Below are 21,642 nucleotides of genomic sequence, written 5' to 3'. Positions count from 1 at the left end.
TACTTCGTATTGCATTAACGCAATAATTTACTGTTTTAACACTTTCAGCAATCTGAAACATACATACACAAATATCACATGCATGGGCGAGGGAGAGGAGCTGCCACTTCTAGATTGACGGATGCTACCTGTTCCAACTACTGGAACTGTTATTTTGTAAAGTAGCGACAAATCATTTTCATAGTTATGTATGTAATTTCAATTGTGAATTTAATGTAAAAGCATTAAGTTTAATCACTCTAGAGGGTAACTGAATCTGTTATTTAATTACACTGTAGGAAATACTGCAACCAGCCACAAGTTTTCTTGAAATGATTTTATTAAACTATAACTAGTTTCAGGCCTGAGCCCATTGTCAGATGATAGCACAGATTTCTTGCAAGTTCTTCGTCTGTGTCTTCCCGTAAAGCCCTCCTTTATGTATTGAAGGACAAAGGTTTGGTTTTCTTTTACAATCCATACTGATCTTGCTTTTAGTTCAGTTCATTGGTCAATATGGATTGTGAAAGGAAACCAAACATCTGTCTTATAATGTGTGAAGGAAGCTTTTCTGCAAGAAACAAATGTAAAACTTGGAGGAGGCAATGCTATCATCAGAAAAAAGGCTGAAATGCGAGACCGTCACAGCCTTGCTGCTTGTACAGAGCAGATTTAAATATGTAATTATTTCTAATAGGGGACAGAGCTCCAGGAGTTGTCATATTTTAGAAATAGACATGTGGCATGCCTGGAATCTGTTATTTCTGTTGAAAACTTTGCTTAACCATTCCACTTAAGACGGGCAGCTCTAAGTTTGAAGTTTCAAACACCGATGGAAAAAAATAAATAAAATGAAATTAAAGAAAGATTAGCTTAATTGCTCTTTAGTGTGCAGTGTGTTTTTAATTTTGAGATACACAACATGAAACCAGATGGAGGCACATTTTATTGTTGTCATGAGGGCCCAAGTATGAAAGGTCCTAATCAGTGCAACTGTCATGAAAAGCAAGTGAGTACTAATTCCAGATCAATATATTTCACTCATCACCAAATCTAGCAGCCTTGGTCACTTTGAAGTTTACACAGTAAAAACAAATGAAATAGCGAATTTTAAAACATGATGGATCCCTTTATACAAAAAGATCATCTCAGCTGGAGCAATGGTAAGAGGCACTAGAAAACAGGACAAAGTATCACTTGTTTTTCATTAGTTTCTGTACTATGATGATATTTCAGAAAAGAAAAGGCTAATAGCTGCTTAGTCCTATATCGAATGACCAGAAGTCCTCAATGCCTTTGCATTACCGAAAGCCAGGAATATTTTCCCAACAAGCACTGGGTTTCCTGAAACAGTTGCATGTTATGGGGAAGGACCAATTACAATAAGGAAAGAAGACAATAAGAAACCACTTAAGTATATTACGAATAGAAAGCATCAAGTTTTTATAATTACCTGCAGATGTAACCTTCAACAGAAGTGGATGAAGGTGACTCAAAATTGACTAGACTGAAGCATTTTTGTAACAAGCTTAATACAGTTTTGTGAATAAGTGGCCAATTATCATTTATAACATGTTTTTTATTCATTTTTTTAACTTATGGCAGTTTTCTATCTTGTAGTTATAAATGTTATATTAAACATATTCAGTGGTTTAAGTTCAACAATTAGAAACAATCAGTTATTTGGTTATCATTTAAGTGTACATCCTATCATGATGATGTATGCCAATTTTTCTGTACGCCCCAAATAGACACATATAATTTACATTACATTTATTGCACACAAAATACTGTCACTCATAAAATATAAGTTTTTAATTTCAGGTAATTCAAATAAGTGGCTTAAAATATATTTGCTTTCTTATTCAACAATGGAAACTCCATGTTAGAATGTCAACAATGTAGGAATGACATATATTGCAGACAGGCAAACTTAAAAGACACGTACACACAGGCTTTCAGCCACATCCAATGTCAGGAAAAGGAGAGACACAACACCATTCATTCACACAAGTAACCACACCTTATGCACCCATTACCACCAACTCTTGCAGCTCGGACCAGTATGCAGCTGTCATGTGGAATGGAAGCAGCAATCTGGAGGGGGCGGGAAGGAGAAGGGATAGCAGTGTACGGGTGGGGGGAGAGAGGAGCGCTGTCTGGCAAAGTCGCAGCGTCAGGAGGTAGTGGGGCAGGGAGGTGGGGAAAACTGAGTGGAGTGGGGAAAGGTGGGTGTAAGAGGGTGGCAAAGAGGGTGGTAGATATGAATGGGGAGGAGTTGATATTCAGAAAAGCTTGTGGTGGAGGGGAGGATCCAGATTGCTCAGGTAGTGATGTAGCCATTGAAATCAAGCATGTTGTGTTCAGTTGCATGTTGTGCCACAGTGTGGTGTACTTTGCTCTTGGCCACAGTTTGGCATTGACCATTCATTCTGGTAGACAGCTGGTTGGTAGTAATACCAATATAAACACGAGGGTTGCCCAGAAAGTAATGCACCACAATTTTTTTCTCAGCTAAAAACAATGCTACAAATGCAAAACATTACATGTGTATTATTTGAAGTCTCCTGAGTGAGCATGCCAAATTTCTGTCACTTCTGACAGACAGCTGCAGGACAGTTTCAAAATGGGATCTGTAGGTGATATACATTAGAAGGAATGTGCCGTCATTGAATTTCTCGCTGCAGAGAAAGAAACGGTGGGGAATATTCACAAACACTTCTTCAAAGTCTATGGAGCACCTCCTGTCAATAGAAGTACAGTTAGTTGCTGGGCACAGAGGGTGAGGTCATCAGAAGGCGGTCGACAGAGCTCCACGATTTGCAGCAATCGGGGAGACCTTCCATGACTGTCAAACCTGACATGTTGCAGAGAGCTGATGTCATTCACAAGGACAGATGCATTATGACTTGACAGTTGGCACTGCATCTATCCATCAGCAAAGGAAGTTCACACAGTGAAGCACTGGCTCCGCCACCAGGACAAGGATTGGTACCGACAGGGCATACAAGCCCTTGTTTGCGCTGGAGGAAGGCCACAGAACGGGATGGAGATAACGGGGAAGAATAGGATGTGCAGATAAAACACCATTATTTCATGTGTGTAATTCTCATTATGTTCAACAGAGAACTGTTGAAGAAAAAAATGTGGTGCATTACTTTCTGGGCAACCTTCGTATATATAGTATGAATACCAGCCAGCTGTCCACCAGGACGTATGGCCACCAAGAAACTGTGGTCAAGAGCAAGGTAGACCACCCTGTGGCACAACATGCAACTGAACGTAACACACTTGACTTCAATGGCTGCTTCACTACCCGAGCCATTTGGTTCCTCCCCTCCACCACCAGCTTTTTTGAACAACACAGATGGAAGTTATCCTTACAACACATTGTCTGCTCCTGTAAAGAGCTCCTCACCTGGCAGCTCACAGGCACTGTGGGCAGCTCAGTTGCTGTAAGAGCACAATACACACGGGAAACGGCTCCACAGATGCTAATGTACTTATTTCGTCATACAGTTTTAGTTCATTTCGTTTTGAAAAGTTGAAACATATTTTAAATTTCATGGTCACAAGCAGAACACACACAATATATTCTGGTAACATATTTCAATTAATCTTACACACTTAATCTTACACACCTACTAGTGGGAAAAAAAGAAAAAAAAAACATTTCTACAGCATGTAACAAAATTTTAAATGGCTTTTAGTTAACATGTTGATATTTGGAGTGGAAGTACTGGTCGTCAAATGGACTGCTATGGTCAGATGAATGTCACTGATATGGACCATAAAGTTTAATTTTGTTAATTTCACATCTGAAAATACACTTTCACATGAGTATGCAGTTCTAAACACATTGCAGACTAGAGCTGCGAACTGTCAACACCACAAACTGTGCATTCTGACAATCAATATGTTAATTGTCTTTACAACTATGTCCACAGTGCCATTTATTTGAGCACATTTTGCTGATATACCAACACGATATAAGATGTAGTGAACTGCTGGTATTTTCTGCTGGATACCAGCTTTTTTCAACTCTTTTCTCACCAAAGCAATGGCAACAGACTTGTGATCAATCATTGTAGCAGCCCCATGTGCTGCGACTGAGGAAAAGTTTTCCCAACATTAGGCTTCTCCATTATATTTTCCAAGAAAAAAAATTTATCTGCCATGGTTGGTTGTGCAAAAGGGTCAAATACCAAAGAGTTCCTACTTCATGTTGAACTCAGCATCAACATCTCATCCTGTTGAACTCAACGTCAACACCTCATGAACATGTCAAGTAGGCCACTACCAGTTACATCAGCACTTTCGTCTAAATAAAAAGAGAAAAAAAAAACCAAAATGATTTTTAGTGTTATTTTGACTGCACTACCACTCTCTTCTTCATTTTTTCATTAAGTCCACAAACTGTTCACCTCAAATGTGAAAAGGTTTTGAAAAGAGGATTTTAAGCCAGAAATGAAATTTTTGTGGTATTATAAATTACTTCTTCCCAAATCTTCCATTGGCAAAAGGTCATACTGCTTTTATTTTAAAAGCTATAATATAGCTCAGGTTCATTGCAGCGTTCTTATGTGTTGTTTGATATTCCTCCTATGAATATGTTAAAAAGCTGGAGGTAAATTTGAGGATAAAATGACATAATGCATCATCCATAACAATCTTTTTTTTAAATGACATCCATTTACACACAACCTTTTTTCCTCCCTGTTCAGCATTAGCTAAAGAAATTTGGCTTTCCTTTTTTCAGTATTGTAACTGATGAGTAATTTATTATGAAGCCATTACAAATATCACATCACAGTATATTTCTTCAAAGTCAATAATTCTATTATACAAAATAAACACTGAGTATCACTTTCTGCTTTAATGAAAAAGTAAAGTTTTTCTCACTGCGAGACAAAGTGTAAGGACTCATTATATTTTCATTTTGGAGATCTGAACTACTCCTCTGCCACTTTAGTCTCACTATTTGTGCATTATTACCAAAAACGAGACTTTAACATGGACAATGTTAACAACAAAAGGGCCTTGTTACTGCGTGCATGTAGGATTTAAATGTGAAATGCTTGAGTGGCTAGTGGGATGGAGCATGGAGTAATGACTGCCAGAGAGTGGGAGAGCCATGGGAGGCACTGGAAGCCTTTCAGTGTCCCCCACACTCCATATAAGAGCGTCATTCAGAAAGGAAGATCTAAATCACTGCAGCTCTGGCCTGCTGAGGAGCACCACAGTCCTGGGTCCGTGGATAAACTATGAAAATTAGCTGCATTACGCCACGCACAAATAGACCTTGCCTGCGAGCATATCAGTAAGGCTACATCCAACAGGCAGGGCCTACACTTCAGTGGGAACTGAACGGCTTCAGATCAACAGGCCCGATCCATTACGGATACCAGCAGAAATGGCCTGCATTTTTGGCCCGCCACGGAAGTCCACTTGTGTGGCGAACTATTCACAAGCTCCAGAAAGCATGTTGATGAAATGAGACTGCGGTGATCAATCCATGTAACAGAAAACTTTCTCAAATACTCTGAGAATCAATAATAATGGGAACAGATAGCAATTCACCATAAATATGCTTGATGAGCTGCAGACAGTCACATGGAAAAGGCAATCACGCTCTCACAACTAAGATTTCAGCGACAGATTTTGTAAAAAAAAAAAAAAAAAAAAAAAAAAAAAAAAACCGAGAGAACACACACATTCACACAACCACTCAGACACAACTCAAGCACACATGACCTCCGTCTCTTGCCATTGCATCTACAGTCTCTGAGAATCAGATCCAAACAAACTAAGCCTCATGCCTCCCTGCTGCTTGTCGGTAGCTGCTAGGCTAGTGGCAAGAAGGGTGGCAGCACTGACTGCAAGCTGAGGGAAGTGGTAGCAAGGGGAGAGGCAATAGTAATGACGGGAGCAGGGAAGCGGTGCACGTACTCAGCTGCACCCAACCACTGAAAATGCACGACACCTCAATAAACAAACCATTTCATCTACCAAGACAAAAATGAGATTTTTGATTTTTCCAATTTTTTTTTTTTTTTTCTCTTTTTCTTCTTCTTCTTCTTCTTCTTCCAAATTTTCCTGATTTGTTTGAAATTCCATGATTTCCAGAACCTGTGTCTAACCTGGTAACACTTGTATATCTCATTTGCTCAGCCCTAACCCAGGGCCACTAGTTTCACCTTTTGTAATAAATCTTTGTATGTCCATCCTTTTAATGGATGGTTACTAGGACTTTATCTGTTCAACATTAAATGAAAACTAAAACACTTGCAGCCATCATTTTTGCATTTAATTTATTTATGCATCTAGTTTCAGTGTTTCATCACACAATGTGCAAGCCCAAGTGTAAAAAAAATAACACTCAAGTTAACAAACGTACTAGTACCCAAAATAGGATCAATAAGTGGATGATCTACGGGTAAACTGGTTGGTAGTTAGTTGCCACAACAGATTACAGATTCCTGATTTAAGCCTACAAAAGTGTATGTAAATATCTGCAGAGTATGGTAGGTATATGAAAGGATATATTCAATGGTTGGCTTGCTAGATGGCACTGCTATAGGTCAAACGGATATCAACTGCATTTTTTAAAAAAAAATAGGAACCCCCATTTTTTATTACATATTCATGTAGTACATAAAGAAATATGAATGTTTTAGTTGGACCACTTTTTTCGCTTTGTCATGAATGGCTCACAATTTAAGACGAACAGTTGGTAACAGGTAGGTTTTTTAAATTGAAATACAGAATGTAGGTACGTTTGAACATCTTATTTCAGTTGTTCCAATGTGATACATGTACCTTTGTGAACTTATCATTTCTGAGAACGCATGCTGTTACAGCGTGATTACCTGTAAATACCACATTAATCCAATAAATGCTCAAAATGATGTCCGTCAATCTCAATGCATTTGGCAATACATGTAACGACATTCCTCTCAACAGCGAGTAGTTCGCCTTCCGTAATGTTTGCACATGCATTGGCAATGTGCTGACGTATGTTGTCAGGCGTTGTCGGTGGATCACGATAGCAAATATCATTCAACTTTCCCCACAGAAAGAAATCCGGGTACGTCAGATCCGGTGAACGTGCGACGACCAGTCCACCTGTCATGTAATATGCTATTCAATACCGCTTCAACCGCTCGCGAGCTATGTGCCGGACATCCATCAGTTAGAAGTTCATCGCCATTCTGTCAAGCAGTGAAACATCTTGTTGTAACATCGGTAGAACATTACGTAGGAAATCAGCATACATTGCAGCATTTAGATTGCCATTGATAAAGTGGGGGCCAATTATCCTTCCTCCCATAATGCCGCACCATACAGTAACCCGCCAAAGTCACTGATGTTCCACTTGTCAAAGCCATCGTGGATTTTCCGTTGCCCGATAGTGCATATTATGCCGGTTTACGTTACCGCTGTTGGTGAATGATGCTTCGTCGCTAAATAGAACGCATGCAAAAAAATCTGTAATCGTCCCATAATTTCTCTTGTGCCCAGTGGCAGAACTGTACACGACGTTCAAAGTCGTCGCCATGCAATTCCTGGTGCATAGAAATATGGTACGGGTGCAATCGATGTTGATGTAGCATTCTCAACACCGACGTTTTTGAGATTCCCGATTCTCGAGCAATTTGTCTGCTACTGATGTGCGGATTAGCTGCGACAGCAGCTAAAACACCTACTCGGGCATCATCATTTGTTGCAGGCCATGGTTGATGTTTCACATGTGGCTGAAAACTTCGTGTTTCCTTAAATAACATAACTATCTGGCGAATGGTCCGGACACTTGGATGATGTCGTCCAGGATACCGAGCAGCATACACAGCACACACCCATTTGGCATTTTGATCACAATAGCCATACATCAACACAATATCGACCTTTTCCGCAGTTGGTAAACGGTCCATTTTAACACAAAGCAAATATCGTCTGCACTGGTGGAATGTTAACGTAATGCCACATACTTATACATTTGTGACTATTACAGTGAAAAAAGTGGTCCAACTAAAACATTCATGTTTCCTTACGTACTACACGAATATGTAATAAAAAATGGGGGTTTCTATTTAAAAAAAAGAAACGCAATTGATACCCGTTTGACCTATGGCAGCGCCATGTAGCGGGGCAACCATAGTGCCATCTGGTTCCCCCCTTCAAGCTAGATGAGTTTCATTCTTTGTAGTTTTTTCGTTTGATGCTTATTTTGTGAGATATTTGGCCCGGTCAGTATCAATGGACCACCCTGTATAAGGGGTGTTCAAAAAAGAAACAAGCCGGAGGCATAATTACAGAACGTCAGCATAACCTTTCCTGCACTCGTGTGGATGGTGACATCCAGCTGTATGTGTGGAACTGGTTAACATCTCAGCCCAGGGAATTTTATGAGACAGCCATTCACCGCCTTTTATCACAGTGGCACAAGTGCCTCAACAGCCAGGGTCAATACTTCTAACATACAGGTACTGGTTTCTGTAATTATGCCTCCAGCTTGTTTCTTTCTGAATGCCCCTTATATATCTACATGTCACATAGTAAATATGAAATGTTGAGATGGAAGACATCAAGATTGCAACGAGAACAGACAGTTATGACGTATGTATCCAAAAATGGTTGGTTGGTTGGTTGGTTGGTTTGTTTGGTTTGTTTAAAAGAGGGGGGAAGGGACCAAACTATGAGGTCACTGGTCCCTTGTTCTGAAGGAAACAATGCCACACAGGTGAGAATAAGACAATAAGACAACATAAAACAGAATGAAAGGAAAAACCACAAGAACGACTGAAGGGCAACAAACACTTAAATGGACAAAAGGGGACAAGAACACCACAAAGACATGCAAGAAACAGGTAGAAATTAAAACAAGAAAGTATGTTATCATGGCTGGCTGACCATGAGAATAAACAGGAAAAGCCAGCGACTCTGCAACACGTTAAAACCCCCACCCTGAAACCACTAGGGTAGACACACAGGGACAAACAACATGTGCTAAAACTTAGAGCAAATGATAAAACTCACCCTCATGAATAAAACTTAATACTAAAGCTGCTGTTGAGGCATTGTCGTCCAACACCGAAGGCAGGGTGCTGGGAAAGTTAAAAGTCCGCCGCAGTGTGCCTAAAAGTGCGCAGTCAGCAAAAGATTTGTGAGCCACAGCAACACCAAGGTGGGTCCTCGCAAAGGAGGAGGTAACCATTCGTCATCCATGTATGGCCAACTACGAATGTGTCTTCCACACATTCGTAGTTTCCTTAATGGCATGCAGCTCATTGTGAGTACTGAGGTTATACCATTCCGTCTCCCAAGGCCGCAAAGCCCTGCAGCATAATACTGAACGCAGGTCAGTTTCAGAGAAGCCGATCTCGACAAGCAGTTTCTGCATAGCCTGTCTGGCCAGGCTGTCAGCAAGTTTGTTGCCTGGGATTCTGACGTGACCTGGGGCCCTGGCAAACACCACTGAATGATTGGACCATTCTGGGGCATAGATGGACTCCTGGACGGTCGCTACCAAAGGATGACGAGGGTAGCACTGGTCAATAGCTTGTAGGCTGCTCAAGGACTCAGTACACATTAGAAATGACTCGCCTGGGCATGAGCAGACATGCTCAAGAGCACGAGATATGGCCACCAGCTCTGCAGTGAAAACACTGCAGCCATCTGGCACAGAGTGCTGTTCTATATGTCCTCCATGAACATATGCAAAACCAACATGGCCATCAGCCATCAAGCCATTAGTGTAAACCATTTCATGGTCCCAGTACATGTCGAGAATCAAGAGGAAGTGACAACGGAGAGCTGCAGGGTTAACTGAGTACTTAGAGCCATGTGAAAGGTCCAGGCGAAGCTGCGGCCTAGGTGTACACTATGCAGGTGTACGTGAATGGACCTCAAGTATAGATGGTAAAGGCAAGGACTCCAGTTCGGAGAGAAGGGATCACACACAAACTGAAATTGTAAGCCCTGACCTAGGCTGCCGATGCGGGAGATGAACCGCCATGGGCGGGAAAAGGAGACAGTAATTCAGATGTGCAGGAGAACTACGAACAACATAAATGGAGAGCAACTGCGCACGCCTAACCTGCAATGGAGGGACTCCAGCCTCCACTAGGAGGCTGGTCACCGGACTCGTCCTAAAAGCTCCTGTCGCTAGGCGAACGCCGCAGTGACACACTGGATTGAGTAAACGCAATGCTGAGGGTGCCGCCGAGCCATAAACCAGATTTCCATAGTCAAAGCTCGATTGAAAAGGGCTCTGTAGAGCTGCAGCAGCATACAGCGATCTGCACCCCAGATGGTGTTGCTCAGGCAGCAGAAGGTATTGAGGTGCTGCCAGCACTTCCGCTTAAGCTGACAAAGGTGAGGAAGCCAAGTCAACCAGGCATTGAAAACCAGTCCCAAGAATCAATGTGTGTCCACTACAGTGAGTGGATCATCATTCAGATAAAGTTCTGGTTTAGATGAACGGTACGACGCTGACAGAAGTACAAAACACACGACTTTGTGGCCGAAAACTGGAAACTGTGGGCTAGAGCCCATTACTGCGCCTTGTGGATGGCTCCCGATAGGCACCGCTCAGCAACACTAGTACTGGTGGGGCAGAATGAAATGCAGAAGTCATCTGCATACAGAGATGGTGAGACAGACGGCCCTACAGCTGCTGCTAGACCATTAATGGCCACTAAAAATAGAGATACACTCAATACAGACCCGTGTGGGATCCCATTCTCCTGGATGAGGGGGCAAATTATGGGAAGCATCAACTTGGACACGGAAAGTACCGAAGCGACAGGAAATTTTGGATCAAATTCAGGAGCGTGCCTCTGAGACCCCACTCGTATTATGTGGCAAGGATATGATGTCGCCAGGTCGTGTCATACACTTTTCGTAAATCAAAAAAGACGGCAACCATGTGTTAGCATCTCAAAGAGGCTGTTCAGATGGCAGACTCGAGGGACACAAGATTATCAGTGGTAGAGCAATGCTGGCGGAAGCCGCCCTGACATGGAGCCAGTAGGCCACCTGACTCCAGCACCCAATCCAACTGCCGACACACCATATGTTCCAGCAGCTTACAAAGAACATTGGTGAGGCTGATGGATCAAGCAGGTTTTTACCGGGTTTAAGCACCAGAATGATGGTGCTCTTCCACCACTGCGATGGAAAGATGCCATCGCACCAGATCCAGTCGAAGATGATGATGAGATGTCACTTATAGTCAGATGAGAGATGTTTAATCATCTGACCGTGGATCTCATAAGGCCCAGGAGCTGGGTCAGGGCAATGTACAAGGGCATTGAGGAGCTCCCACTCTGTAAATGGGGCGTTATACGGTTCACTGTGGTGTGTAGCGAACAAGAGGACTTTCCTTTCTATCCGCGTTTGAGGGTGCGAAAGGCTGGGGGGTAGTTCTCCGACGCAGAGGCTCAAGCATAGTGCTCAGCAATTGCGTTTGCATCGGTAGATAACACGCCATTGATGTTAATACCAGGGACATCTGTTGGGAGGTCTGGTACCCAAAAAGACATCTGATCTTTTTCCAGACATGGGAAGGTGACATATGGCATCAAATGGTCGAGACGTATCTCTCCCAACACTCCTTCACACTTCCGTCTTTTGATAAGCTGGTGAACGCGGGCACGGATCCACTTAAAGGCTATGAGGTGCTCCAGGGAAGGGTGCCGCTTATGCCGCTGTACAGCTTGCCAACGATCCTTAACTGCCTCAGCGACTTCTGGCGACCACCAAGGGACTGCCTTTCGCCGGGGGCACCCTAAAGACCGAGGGATTGCGTTTTCTAATTGTTGTAGTCACCTGCTCGACCATCACATTGATGTTACCATGTGGGGGAAAGTCAATGGTGACCACAGAGGTGAAAGTTTCCCAGTCTGCCTTGTTTAAAGCCCATCTGGGCAAGCGTCCATGGGCCTGACGCCGGGGCAGTGACAGGAAGATGGGGAAGTGGTCACTACCACACAGGTCATCTGTGCTCTCCAGTGGATAGATGGGAAGAGTCCTAGGCTGCAAATGGATAAATCAATGGCTGAGTAACTGCCACGAGCCACACTGAAATGTGTGGCGGCCCCAGTATTTAAGAGGTAAAGGTCGAACTGAGACAGTAAGCATGGTGCCACCCCACAAGGGGTTATGGGCGTTAAAATCTCCCAAAGGTAGGAAAGGTTTACGGAGTTGATCAATCAGTGCAGCTAATGCATTCAGGGATATTGCACCATCTGGAGGAAGATATACGTCGCAGACAGTTATTTCCTGTGTCATCCTCATTTTGACAGCCACAGCTTGAAGAGGGGTTGAACAGGGCACAGGTTCAGTACAGACTGAGTTTAGGACATAAACGCAAACACCACCTGACACTCGATTATAGTCGCTACGATTCCTGTAATATCCCCTATAGCTGCGGAGGGCTGGGGTCCGCATTGCCGGGAACCAGGTTTCCCGGAGGGCAATGCAGAAAGCACGTGTAGAGCTTTCCAGTTGCCATAGCTCAGCCAGGCGGTAAGAATAAACCACCACAATTCCACTGGAGGATGACATCGTGAGACTGGGAAGGCATCGAACACAGGGTCACCTGCTGCCACGGCTGTATTGCCTGAGCAGTCTATATCCACTGTATCTGAGGGTTCGGCAAGATCTAGGTCCTCAGCGGACACTAGAATCTCCACCTCATCCCCAGACGCAGAGCTTGTAGGTAGTGGTAGTTTGAGTGCCACTGCGTATTTCCTTGGTCTTAAGGGTCTTCTTTTTGGACTTTTCACACTGATCCTTGGATTTCTCTGGCTGGGAGGGCTTCACTGATTCAGTCACCAGGACTGAGGAGGATCATGAAGCCCTATGACCAGCTGCTTTTGGGCACTTCAGCCATTGGCGGGTGTCATCTTTCCCACTAGCAGAAACGTGGGAAGTGAGTGGCCGAAGGGATCTCATCCTGACGGAGCAGCCGAAGAAGACTTACGCTTCTCCGGCTGGGAAGTGGGGACTGATGTCCCCGATGGTTGGAAGAGCAGTGCTCTTGAGGTACGTGGTGCAGGAGCAACAGGGGGGAATTGCCCCCCCCCCCCCCCACACACACACACAATCAAGAGGGCAGGTGTAGCCTTCTGGTCCTGACAAAACTGATGGGGCTCCAACTGTTCTCGTAATGGCGGCATACGGGGTGGTCAAAGCCACAGGATGTAGGTGCTCATATTTTCTCTTAGCCTCACCGTAGGTCAGTCGGTCCAGGGTCTTGTATTCCATGATTTTCCTCTCTTTCTGCAAAAGGTTGGTTGGTTGTTCGGCAGAAGAGACCAAACTGTGAAGTTATCCTTCTCATAGGACTAGGGAAGGATGGGGAAGGAAGTCGGCCATGCCCTTACGAAGGAACCATCCCGGCATTTGCCTGGAGCGATTTAGGGAAATCACGGAAAACCTAAATCAGGATGGCCGGACGCGGGATTGTTTCTGTAGAATCCTGCAGTCTGGCAATCAAGGTGATTGATGCTCTCCATAGCTGACACAGATGAGAGGTGGGGCAAATGGAATATTGGGATGTGATGGACATCCACAATCTCGACATGTGATGCTGGAAGTACAGCGGGAAGACATATGGCCAAACTTCCAGCACATAAAGCACCGCATCGGGGGAGGGATATATGGTACGACATCACAGCAGTAGGCCATCACCCTGACCTTCTTGGGTAAGGTGTCACTCTCGAAGTCCAAGATGAAGGCACCGGTGCCAACCTTATTATCCCTTGGACCCCGATGGACTCACTGCACAAAATGAATACCTCGCCACTCTAAATTGGTGCGCAGCTTGTCATCAGGCTGCAAAAGAAGGTGCCTAAGGAATATAATACCCTGGACCATATTTAAACTCTTATGTGGCGTGATGGTAACAGAAACATCTCCCAATTTGTTACAAGCGATTTAAGCCCGTGACTGGAGAGTGGATGCTGTTTTTATCGAGACTGACCCAGAGTGCATTTTGGACAAGCCCTCCATCTCCCCAAACTTGTCCTTTAAATGCTCTACAAAAAACTGTGGCTTCATCAAAACAAAGGAGTCCCCATGAGTTCTCGTACATATGAGGTACCGGGGTGAATAAGTTTCGCTGCCATCCTTAGCCTGGCGTTCCTCCCATGGTGTGGCCAGGGAGGGGAATGATTTAGGGTCACACTTTCTTGCAATGTACTGTGACTTGGAACGCTTAGAGATTGCCGGTGTCTGATCACCAGCAAGTGATGACACGGTACGCTTCATCGCGAGTCATCTGCTCTGATGTCACCCACTCCATTTAGGGGCCACTCAGCCACAGCAAGGGCCACCTAGCAGGATGGCCATTGCTGGGAGTCCCAATGCCCCAGGGTGACGAGCATCTACTCCTTGGCATACGTGGGGAATTAACAGTGCAGGCATCAGCAGAGCGATCCCTGTGTAATCAGGGGGCTACAACCAACAGGGTACATGGCGGCCACACCGCAACAGACTGGCTACCATGCTGGATATGAGGTGCAAAGAATTCCATGGCCATCGTCAGCACAGAAAGCCAAACTGCATATTGGGTGGAGGAAAACGCACCTAGGAAGGTGTCCTTGCTCAAGAGATGGAAGGTGAATCGGACTGCTATACCACGACGAGAAAGTGGGGTAAGGATCTCAATGGACAATGGACATGATGCACCATGCAAGGTGTCCTTCCCCAGCTGGCTCGCTCTTTGGGAAAATTTTGAAAAATGGTGACCAAACCCTACAGGAGACCATCACATAAAGGCCGAAAGGTGTGAGACTCCTCTTAATCACCTCTTACGACAGGCAGGAATATCTCGGGCCTATTCTAACTCCCGGGCCCCCATGGGGGTCGAAAAATGTGTCAAAGAACCAGGTATAAACAAAAACCTTTGTCTTAACATGCCAAGAAATATATAAATAATACACTAAAAGATAATATCAATACGAGGTGGATAAACTGAAAATATGAATGTATCCACATCCCTTGTAATAAATATAAAACAGTTACAGTAAAACATATACAGGGGATACACTACAGAAAATTACCTATTTTGTACAATATCAGTAACACACACAAATATATTCCTACATGTCATGCAGTAAATACAAAAAGTTAAGGTAGGAAGCACTAAGACAGTCGACAAAGCCAAAAAATACATATTCTCTGATGGTGTCCTACTTTAATTTCATTAATAATATATGGAAACATTCCAAGTTTCATTTTGTCCACTTTATCTGGAAATTACCCAGTGATGTATTATGACTTATTTATGTGTCTGTATCTGGTTCTTCAAACATATTTTTTGGATAAATATCACATATTGTGTGCCTTTGTTACTGTCTTGATGTTTCCTGCTTTAACATTTCTTACTTAGTATACGACATATACATTATATTTACATTTTTGTTTTAACCATTTTGCCTGTTTCGGATACTCTGATGATAGTTGACACTATCCTCTGACTCGTCCCTTGCAATGACTACTTGTCATATAGATGAACATTTCTTTGGTTCTCTTGCTTTCTGATGCCATTGAATAAATGGAATGCAAAAGTGATGGCTGTAGGGGTTTTAATTTTCGTTTCATTTTCAAATAAAAGTAAGTATAACTTTCAATCTGTTTTTTGTGAAAGTTTATATCATTTCCGAGATGTCATTATTCGATACTTTGTGCATTATTCAGCACTTATCATTAAAATGTGATGGCTTCATAAAGGGAGTAAGCTGGCTATATGAGTAGGAATATTCATTCCAGATTAGAGAGCGAAAGCTAACACACACACACACACACACACACACTCTCTCTCTCTCTCTCTCTCTCTCTCTCTCTCTTCCTGAGGACACTCCAGGTAGGAATATCAGCAATGCTTAACATTTCTGCCTGCTTTATTTCTTCATTTGTTGTCCTCAGTGTTGACGTACTGGCTGAAAAAACAGGGGTTGTATGTGCAACTACTGTCTACAGTAAATGATGTAGCCAACAGATGCACAGTTGCGTTTCACAATCTTTTACTTTCACTTTTCACCCCCCCCCCCCCCAATAATACATAGTTATATATGGGCAGTGCACTATTGTTCAACTTTCAAGAAGCCTCATTACTAGTTTGCAGGTGAATGTCCACATACTGCTACAATAGTTTACTGTTGAACATCTATGAGCAGTAAAAACATAACCACATAATTCACAGTTTTTTTGGAATAATCATTGCTTTAACACATGGCCTATTGGTGTAACATTTATTTCACTGTTATGCTGCTGCATCGTTGTCGTTCTAACCAACACAGATTCCTCGTCTGAAACTCTGCCGTAGACTGACTGTCTTGTGACCAAAAATTGGGCTTTATATATTGTCGCAGTAATGGGTACTGAAACTACACATTGTTCGAAGTTAACAACCAATTACATACATAAAACTATGCACAAAATTAGATCTGGTGTTATATTCTTTAAAACTGAGGGCCAACCTTTCTCTTTTATGAAAATGCAGATTATACACATGCATGTTAATGGTAATTAGTCCAAATTGAAAAAATGAATTTAAGGAGGCAGATGGCAAAACAAAAGGGGAAGTAAAATTATCCCAGCTTGTTTCATCACAAATGTAGGAGATGACAGATTGCTACTCATCGAAAAGAAGACACTTTAAGTTGCACACAGGCACAATTAAAAAAAGACACTCCCACAAAGCTTTCCGCCACAACCTTCCTCAGCAAAAAAGAAGTTTGTGGCTAAAAGCCTTATGTGAGTGTCTTTTGCTTGTGCCTGTCTGGAACTTAACATGTCTTCTTTATGGTAAGTAGAAATCTATCTTCTCCTGCATTGTTGATACAAAAAATACATTTTTAGTTAGCAAAAAATTCTGATGCCAAATACTAAATCACAACAAAAAAGGTGAATGTGTCCTTGTTTTGATGTGATTCAATGGTCACCTTGCACTGAGGTAGTTGAGGTAGATTATACAATTAGCATTGAAATGGTTTAAGAATATTAGTTTAGTTGAATATGATCAAGACCAAATCCACTCAGTCAATACGAACAGTTTTTGTCACATTGTTACAAAACACTGATTTACTCACTGTCCTTCTGAATAGCTTCTGTGCTTAGGTCAATGCAAGAGTGATGCTGTGAGTCAAATACAACTGGTCCACAGTAGTTGCCACAGCAGGGTAAGCAGTTTAGTAAAATGCCAAATGGATACAATATTTTGCTACGAAAATTTTTTTCGGAGAGGAGTAACTATTCTCGGAATTACTTTTCAGATTGTTTAATATATATTTTACAGGCTCTCTGATCAAAAACTCGTTATTTGGTAATGCAAATGATTATGCTTCCCTTTGACAGAATTCACACTGTGTATTCTATGTATCCACGACAACTACAGAGCTAATGGATAGAGTTCATTACTTGTTATTGATCAGTGTTCACATTGCACTTATAAGTCAGCATACTACTTTTCAGGAGTCCAACAAGGAAGAGTGAGACTGTCTGGACAACAAATTTGACATACATGTGTCAGAACTTGCAATATGAGCAAAAAAATTTATGTCTTCTTTCTTTACATATCTTAACTCAACAGCAAGCTCTGCAAAGACAGAACTATCAGCTTATATCCTTCCTTCTTTTATAAGCTAATGTCAGAAGCATGACTGCACATACAATATTCTACAATTTCTTTAATAAAGAATCAGCAATTTTTGGCTCATATATTAGCTTATGCGTATCCTTTTATCTACTTTTGCTGTGACTCTTCATCTCTGCCTCTTTTCTCGAATATACTACCATTCAAAAGACAGACACAAACATTATTTTCTTTTGAAATCAGAGTTAAACATTCACACTTGCCTACCTCAATTTCCCTACATCAATATTCATGAGAAACTGCAAGTGAAGCTGATCACTTTCAGATTTGTTTTGTTCATATATAAGAATACACCAATAAAAATCAAATAGCATGCATGTGAACAGTTTTACTGTGAGATCAGTATCCACTATTCAACAATATTGGTAGGTGAAGTTTGTATACAGTACTACTTACACAGCTCTCCTCCTGCGAGCTGCTTCAGCACCTTCACAATTATGATCAACAGGGTGGCGGTGCCTCAGACAGAAATTCAGACGACACTCTGCACATTGTACACGGACAACTTCTTTTTGCTTGCAGCCCTTAGCAGAGCAACGGTTAGCAAAGACCTGTAATTACAAAACACACCAGAAACTTTAGTTCATTTCATTAATTTCCAACATGACTTTCTTAATTAAGTTTGCTGTTGTGTGCAGGAGAACCAACAGAAAAAGATAATTACCTACAAAAGACTGTAAAATTAAAAACTTTTGTCCTTCTAATAACATCAATGATTAACACATGAATACCAAAATGACAAAATATAAACAGTACTGACAACACTGCATCATTAGCAATAAAGAGAGCATTGCAAAAAGTGTGGTGATGCAATGTTACCTTAGAGTGCTCGTAAAATAAAGAAATAATTAAACAGAGTTTTCAAACAATGGAAACTACAGGTTGGAATATCAACAATGTAGAAAAAGATAAGATTGCAGATAGCATTCTGGTCAGAGCTGCCGGAGTTGGTCATGTGTGCACAAGTTGTGCTTGCTTGTGCGAATGAATGGCAAGTATTTCTCTTTCTTTTTCTTATGAAGACTGTAGCCGAAAGCTTATGTGCAAGTGTCTTTCAATTATGTCTGTCTGCAACTTAATGTATCATCTTTACAGTAAGTAGCAATCTATCTTTTCCTACACTGTTAAGCATAGTTTTTATTTGGGCCATTTCAATACTGATTTAACTAACTTTTCTCTCACATGCTATTAGCAGATGATGGGTTCATGTATCAGGATTTGTTCATTCCTGCAGACAAGTTCTTCTATCATGTAAAATGAGTTGACAACCAGGTGTATTTTTAATTTATTTCTAAGCAAAAACAAAATATCTCTTGAGCATTAGATATTAAAAAGCAGATTTTAGTACCAGTGTACTTTACTCCCTTTTGCATGAGGACCAAATCTTCTGTTCAAGGAGGGAAGTCACCTTTTCTTCTACTGTTATGGACACAAAGTGAGCAATTTTTTACATATTAAGCCGAGTTAGTATTGACAAAATGCATAAGAGAATATATGTATTGAGATATTGTTGCTATCGCCCCTAGTTGTTTGTTGAGATTATGGCATGGGGTTAGTGAATGTGCCCCACATGACCACAGGGTCGCCCATAATAGGGGCGGGGTGGGGGGGGGGGGGGGGGCAACCCACCAAATGTTGAAGGGAGGGGGATGTTTGGGGGGCCTGTGGGAAAAAATTATATCTGTAGTATATGTATTTTTGATCTTTTAGAAGACTGAAATTTTCGCCACACTGTCTGTGCTGGGAGATCGACAAGCACGTATGGTCAATGATGTTACTGCTTGGCAGTCATCGATGGAATTCTTAAGTTTTCTTGAAATTCGCCACTGAGCTTGTCACTCTGTCAATTTATACAAACTGACACTCTGTGGCACTGCAGTAGCTATAATGCAATATGATCACATTTGAAACTGAGCCATGGCCTTAATTTAATTTCATATCACCTTCATTGCTACACTCATGTATCATATGTTACCATCGACTAGGATGTACGAGCTCTTGGCCTGAATTCTTAAGCAGAGCTAAAATATGGTAATTGAAAATGGCATTGAGGCAGTATGTTCAAAAAAGACTGGAAGCAAGCGGAAGGTTACCTCTGATAAATCTGATTGGGATTGTAATGGAGCACCTGACACACACCCAGATCAAACTGAATCAAATCAATTTCAAAAAGAGGTTTTTGACATAGACATAGGCAAGATGGATTCTCAGTATGAAGGAACAAGAAATATTTGTGTAACTTTAGAATCTATTCTCAGAGTAAATACAAATTTGGATGATTATGATACAATGAAGAAATTAATCAGACCTTATCCTGATGATCTGAGTGATAATCTTATCACAGAAATACAAATGTTTAAGTCAGTGAGTGCACTTACTTTTCCACATTTTACAAAGACAACAGAAAACGAAGAGCTTCCATTTCTTCCTCTAAATGAAATTTATAAGTTGAGATTACAAACTGTGTTTCCTGAACTTTGCACAGCACTCAGGGCTTTCATTACCCTACCACTGACTGTTGCTTCAGTGAGAGAGAATTAATAAATTAGCATCCATAAAAAATCATTTATGGTCTACTGCATGCTAAGAGGAACTTAATCATCAAGCACTGTTATCACAGAGCATGAATTTGCTCCTGAAATGAGCTTCAGTGATACAGAAAATAACTGTATCACCTGCAAGAATGGAAGATTCAGTGTTCCACCTAGAGTAGTCTGAAACCATTCAGCTGACCCTGACAGTCTGAAATAAACTCTTTAAATCAAGATGACAAAGTATGCTGGAAAGCTTTTTTGCTATAAGTTAGGTTTGTTTTGTTCAGTAGCCATTACTACTATTATTATTACTACTACTACTACTACTACTACTACTACTACTTCTATTACTGTGAGTACTAATTTTTGTGTATTTTCAAATACGGTATATACAATTAGAAATAAATTATTGACAGTTCACAGTGCAGGCAGCATTTACTTACTGCTCATTTGTAAACCAATGTACTGAAGAATCAATATTTGTTATAATTAAGCAATGTGGGCTGAGTAAGCTTGCATACCCTCACAAAAGTTTGTCTAGGGGCCCATGAAATCTACAGGTGGCCCTGATGACCATAACTGCTCTTTGAGCCATGAAGTTGTCTCCTCCCCCCTTACAAACAATGGCACATTGCCCTACAAGATTTTCCTATTACGCATCATGAGTGAAAATAGTCAAAGGATGCTGACTTAGATGTACTGCAGTTACGAAGACAAGAGATCACTGTTAAAGCAAATACTGCTGATGACAACCAATTTAAAGTTTGGAGCACGTGATGTTCCCAATTCAGCCAACTATCAACAATGGTCAAAAAATTATATCTTAACATTCTTTGACAGGTGTATTTTGAACTCTATACAGTTGATGGCACTTTTAACTCTCATGCACTCTTTGTAATATCTATACTGATCACATTTACTCTGCCCATTGTGTGTGTGTGTGTGTGTGTGTGTGTGTGTGTGTGTGTGTGTTCAGACCTATGTATCTTGTTAAAAAATTGCATATCATCAGGATACCACAATTGCCACATTTGTTGACTCCAGACTATAAGTAAGTTTAGAAAAGTTTAAACACAATATTCAACAGTTTTCTGTCATTGGCAGGTGACAAAACGAAATGTGTATCTGTGGTGTCATCGAGTATAGAGAGTGGCGCAAGAAGTATCGAGCACCATAGATATACTGCACAGCAAAGTAGTGTCACAAGGCGTCAATGAGATGATAGGAAGAAGTCATGCTTCCCGTAGTTTCGTGGCAGCACTATTGCCGCACTTCTGCCATGAAATAGCATCGCCAGAGGCCGGGAGGGAAGTTCTGCTTGAAGTCTGATCCTCCCCACTTCCAGCAAGTTTCTGTCAGAGTAAAGTGTTGTGCTGCCTACTCGCTATGCCACGCCCCATGGCAACTGCCAGGGAGAGAGATTTTCATCTCCTGTGAACAGCGCCTACTTGCCAACGCTATCAGAAC

At 41.8% G+C, this 21,642-nt stretch overlaps 1 protein-coding gene across 1 annotated transcript in view; it reads right to left on the bottom strand.

The window, feature by feature from the left end:
- Positions 1-21,642, bottom strand: part of LOC126412406 (AN1-type zinc finger protein 2A-like) — a 63,790-nt gene that overhangs the window by 8,691 nt on the left and 33,457 nt on the right. Inside the window, exon 5 of the mRNA XM_050081991.1 lies at positions 18,038-18,192. Within this exon, the coding sequence (XP_049937948.1) occupies positions 18,038-18,192 (155 nt within the window). The remainder of the gene's footprint in view (positions 1-18,037; positions 18,193-21,642) is intronic.

This window comes from Schistocerca serialis, chromosome 7 (assembly GCF_023864345.2).
Source record: "Schistocerca serialis cubense isolate TAMUIC-IGC-003099 chromosome 7, iqSchSeri2.2, whole genome shotgun sequence".
Taxonomy (NCBI): Eukaryota; Metazoa; Arthropoda; class Insecta; order Orthoptera; family Acrididae; genus Schistocerca; species Schistocerca serialis.
Note: the sequence above shows the minus strand (reverse complement) of the source record. Positions and strands in the feature narration are given on the sequence as shown.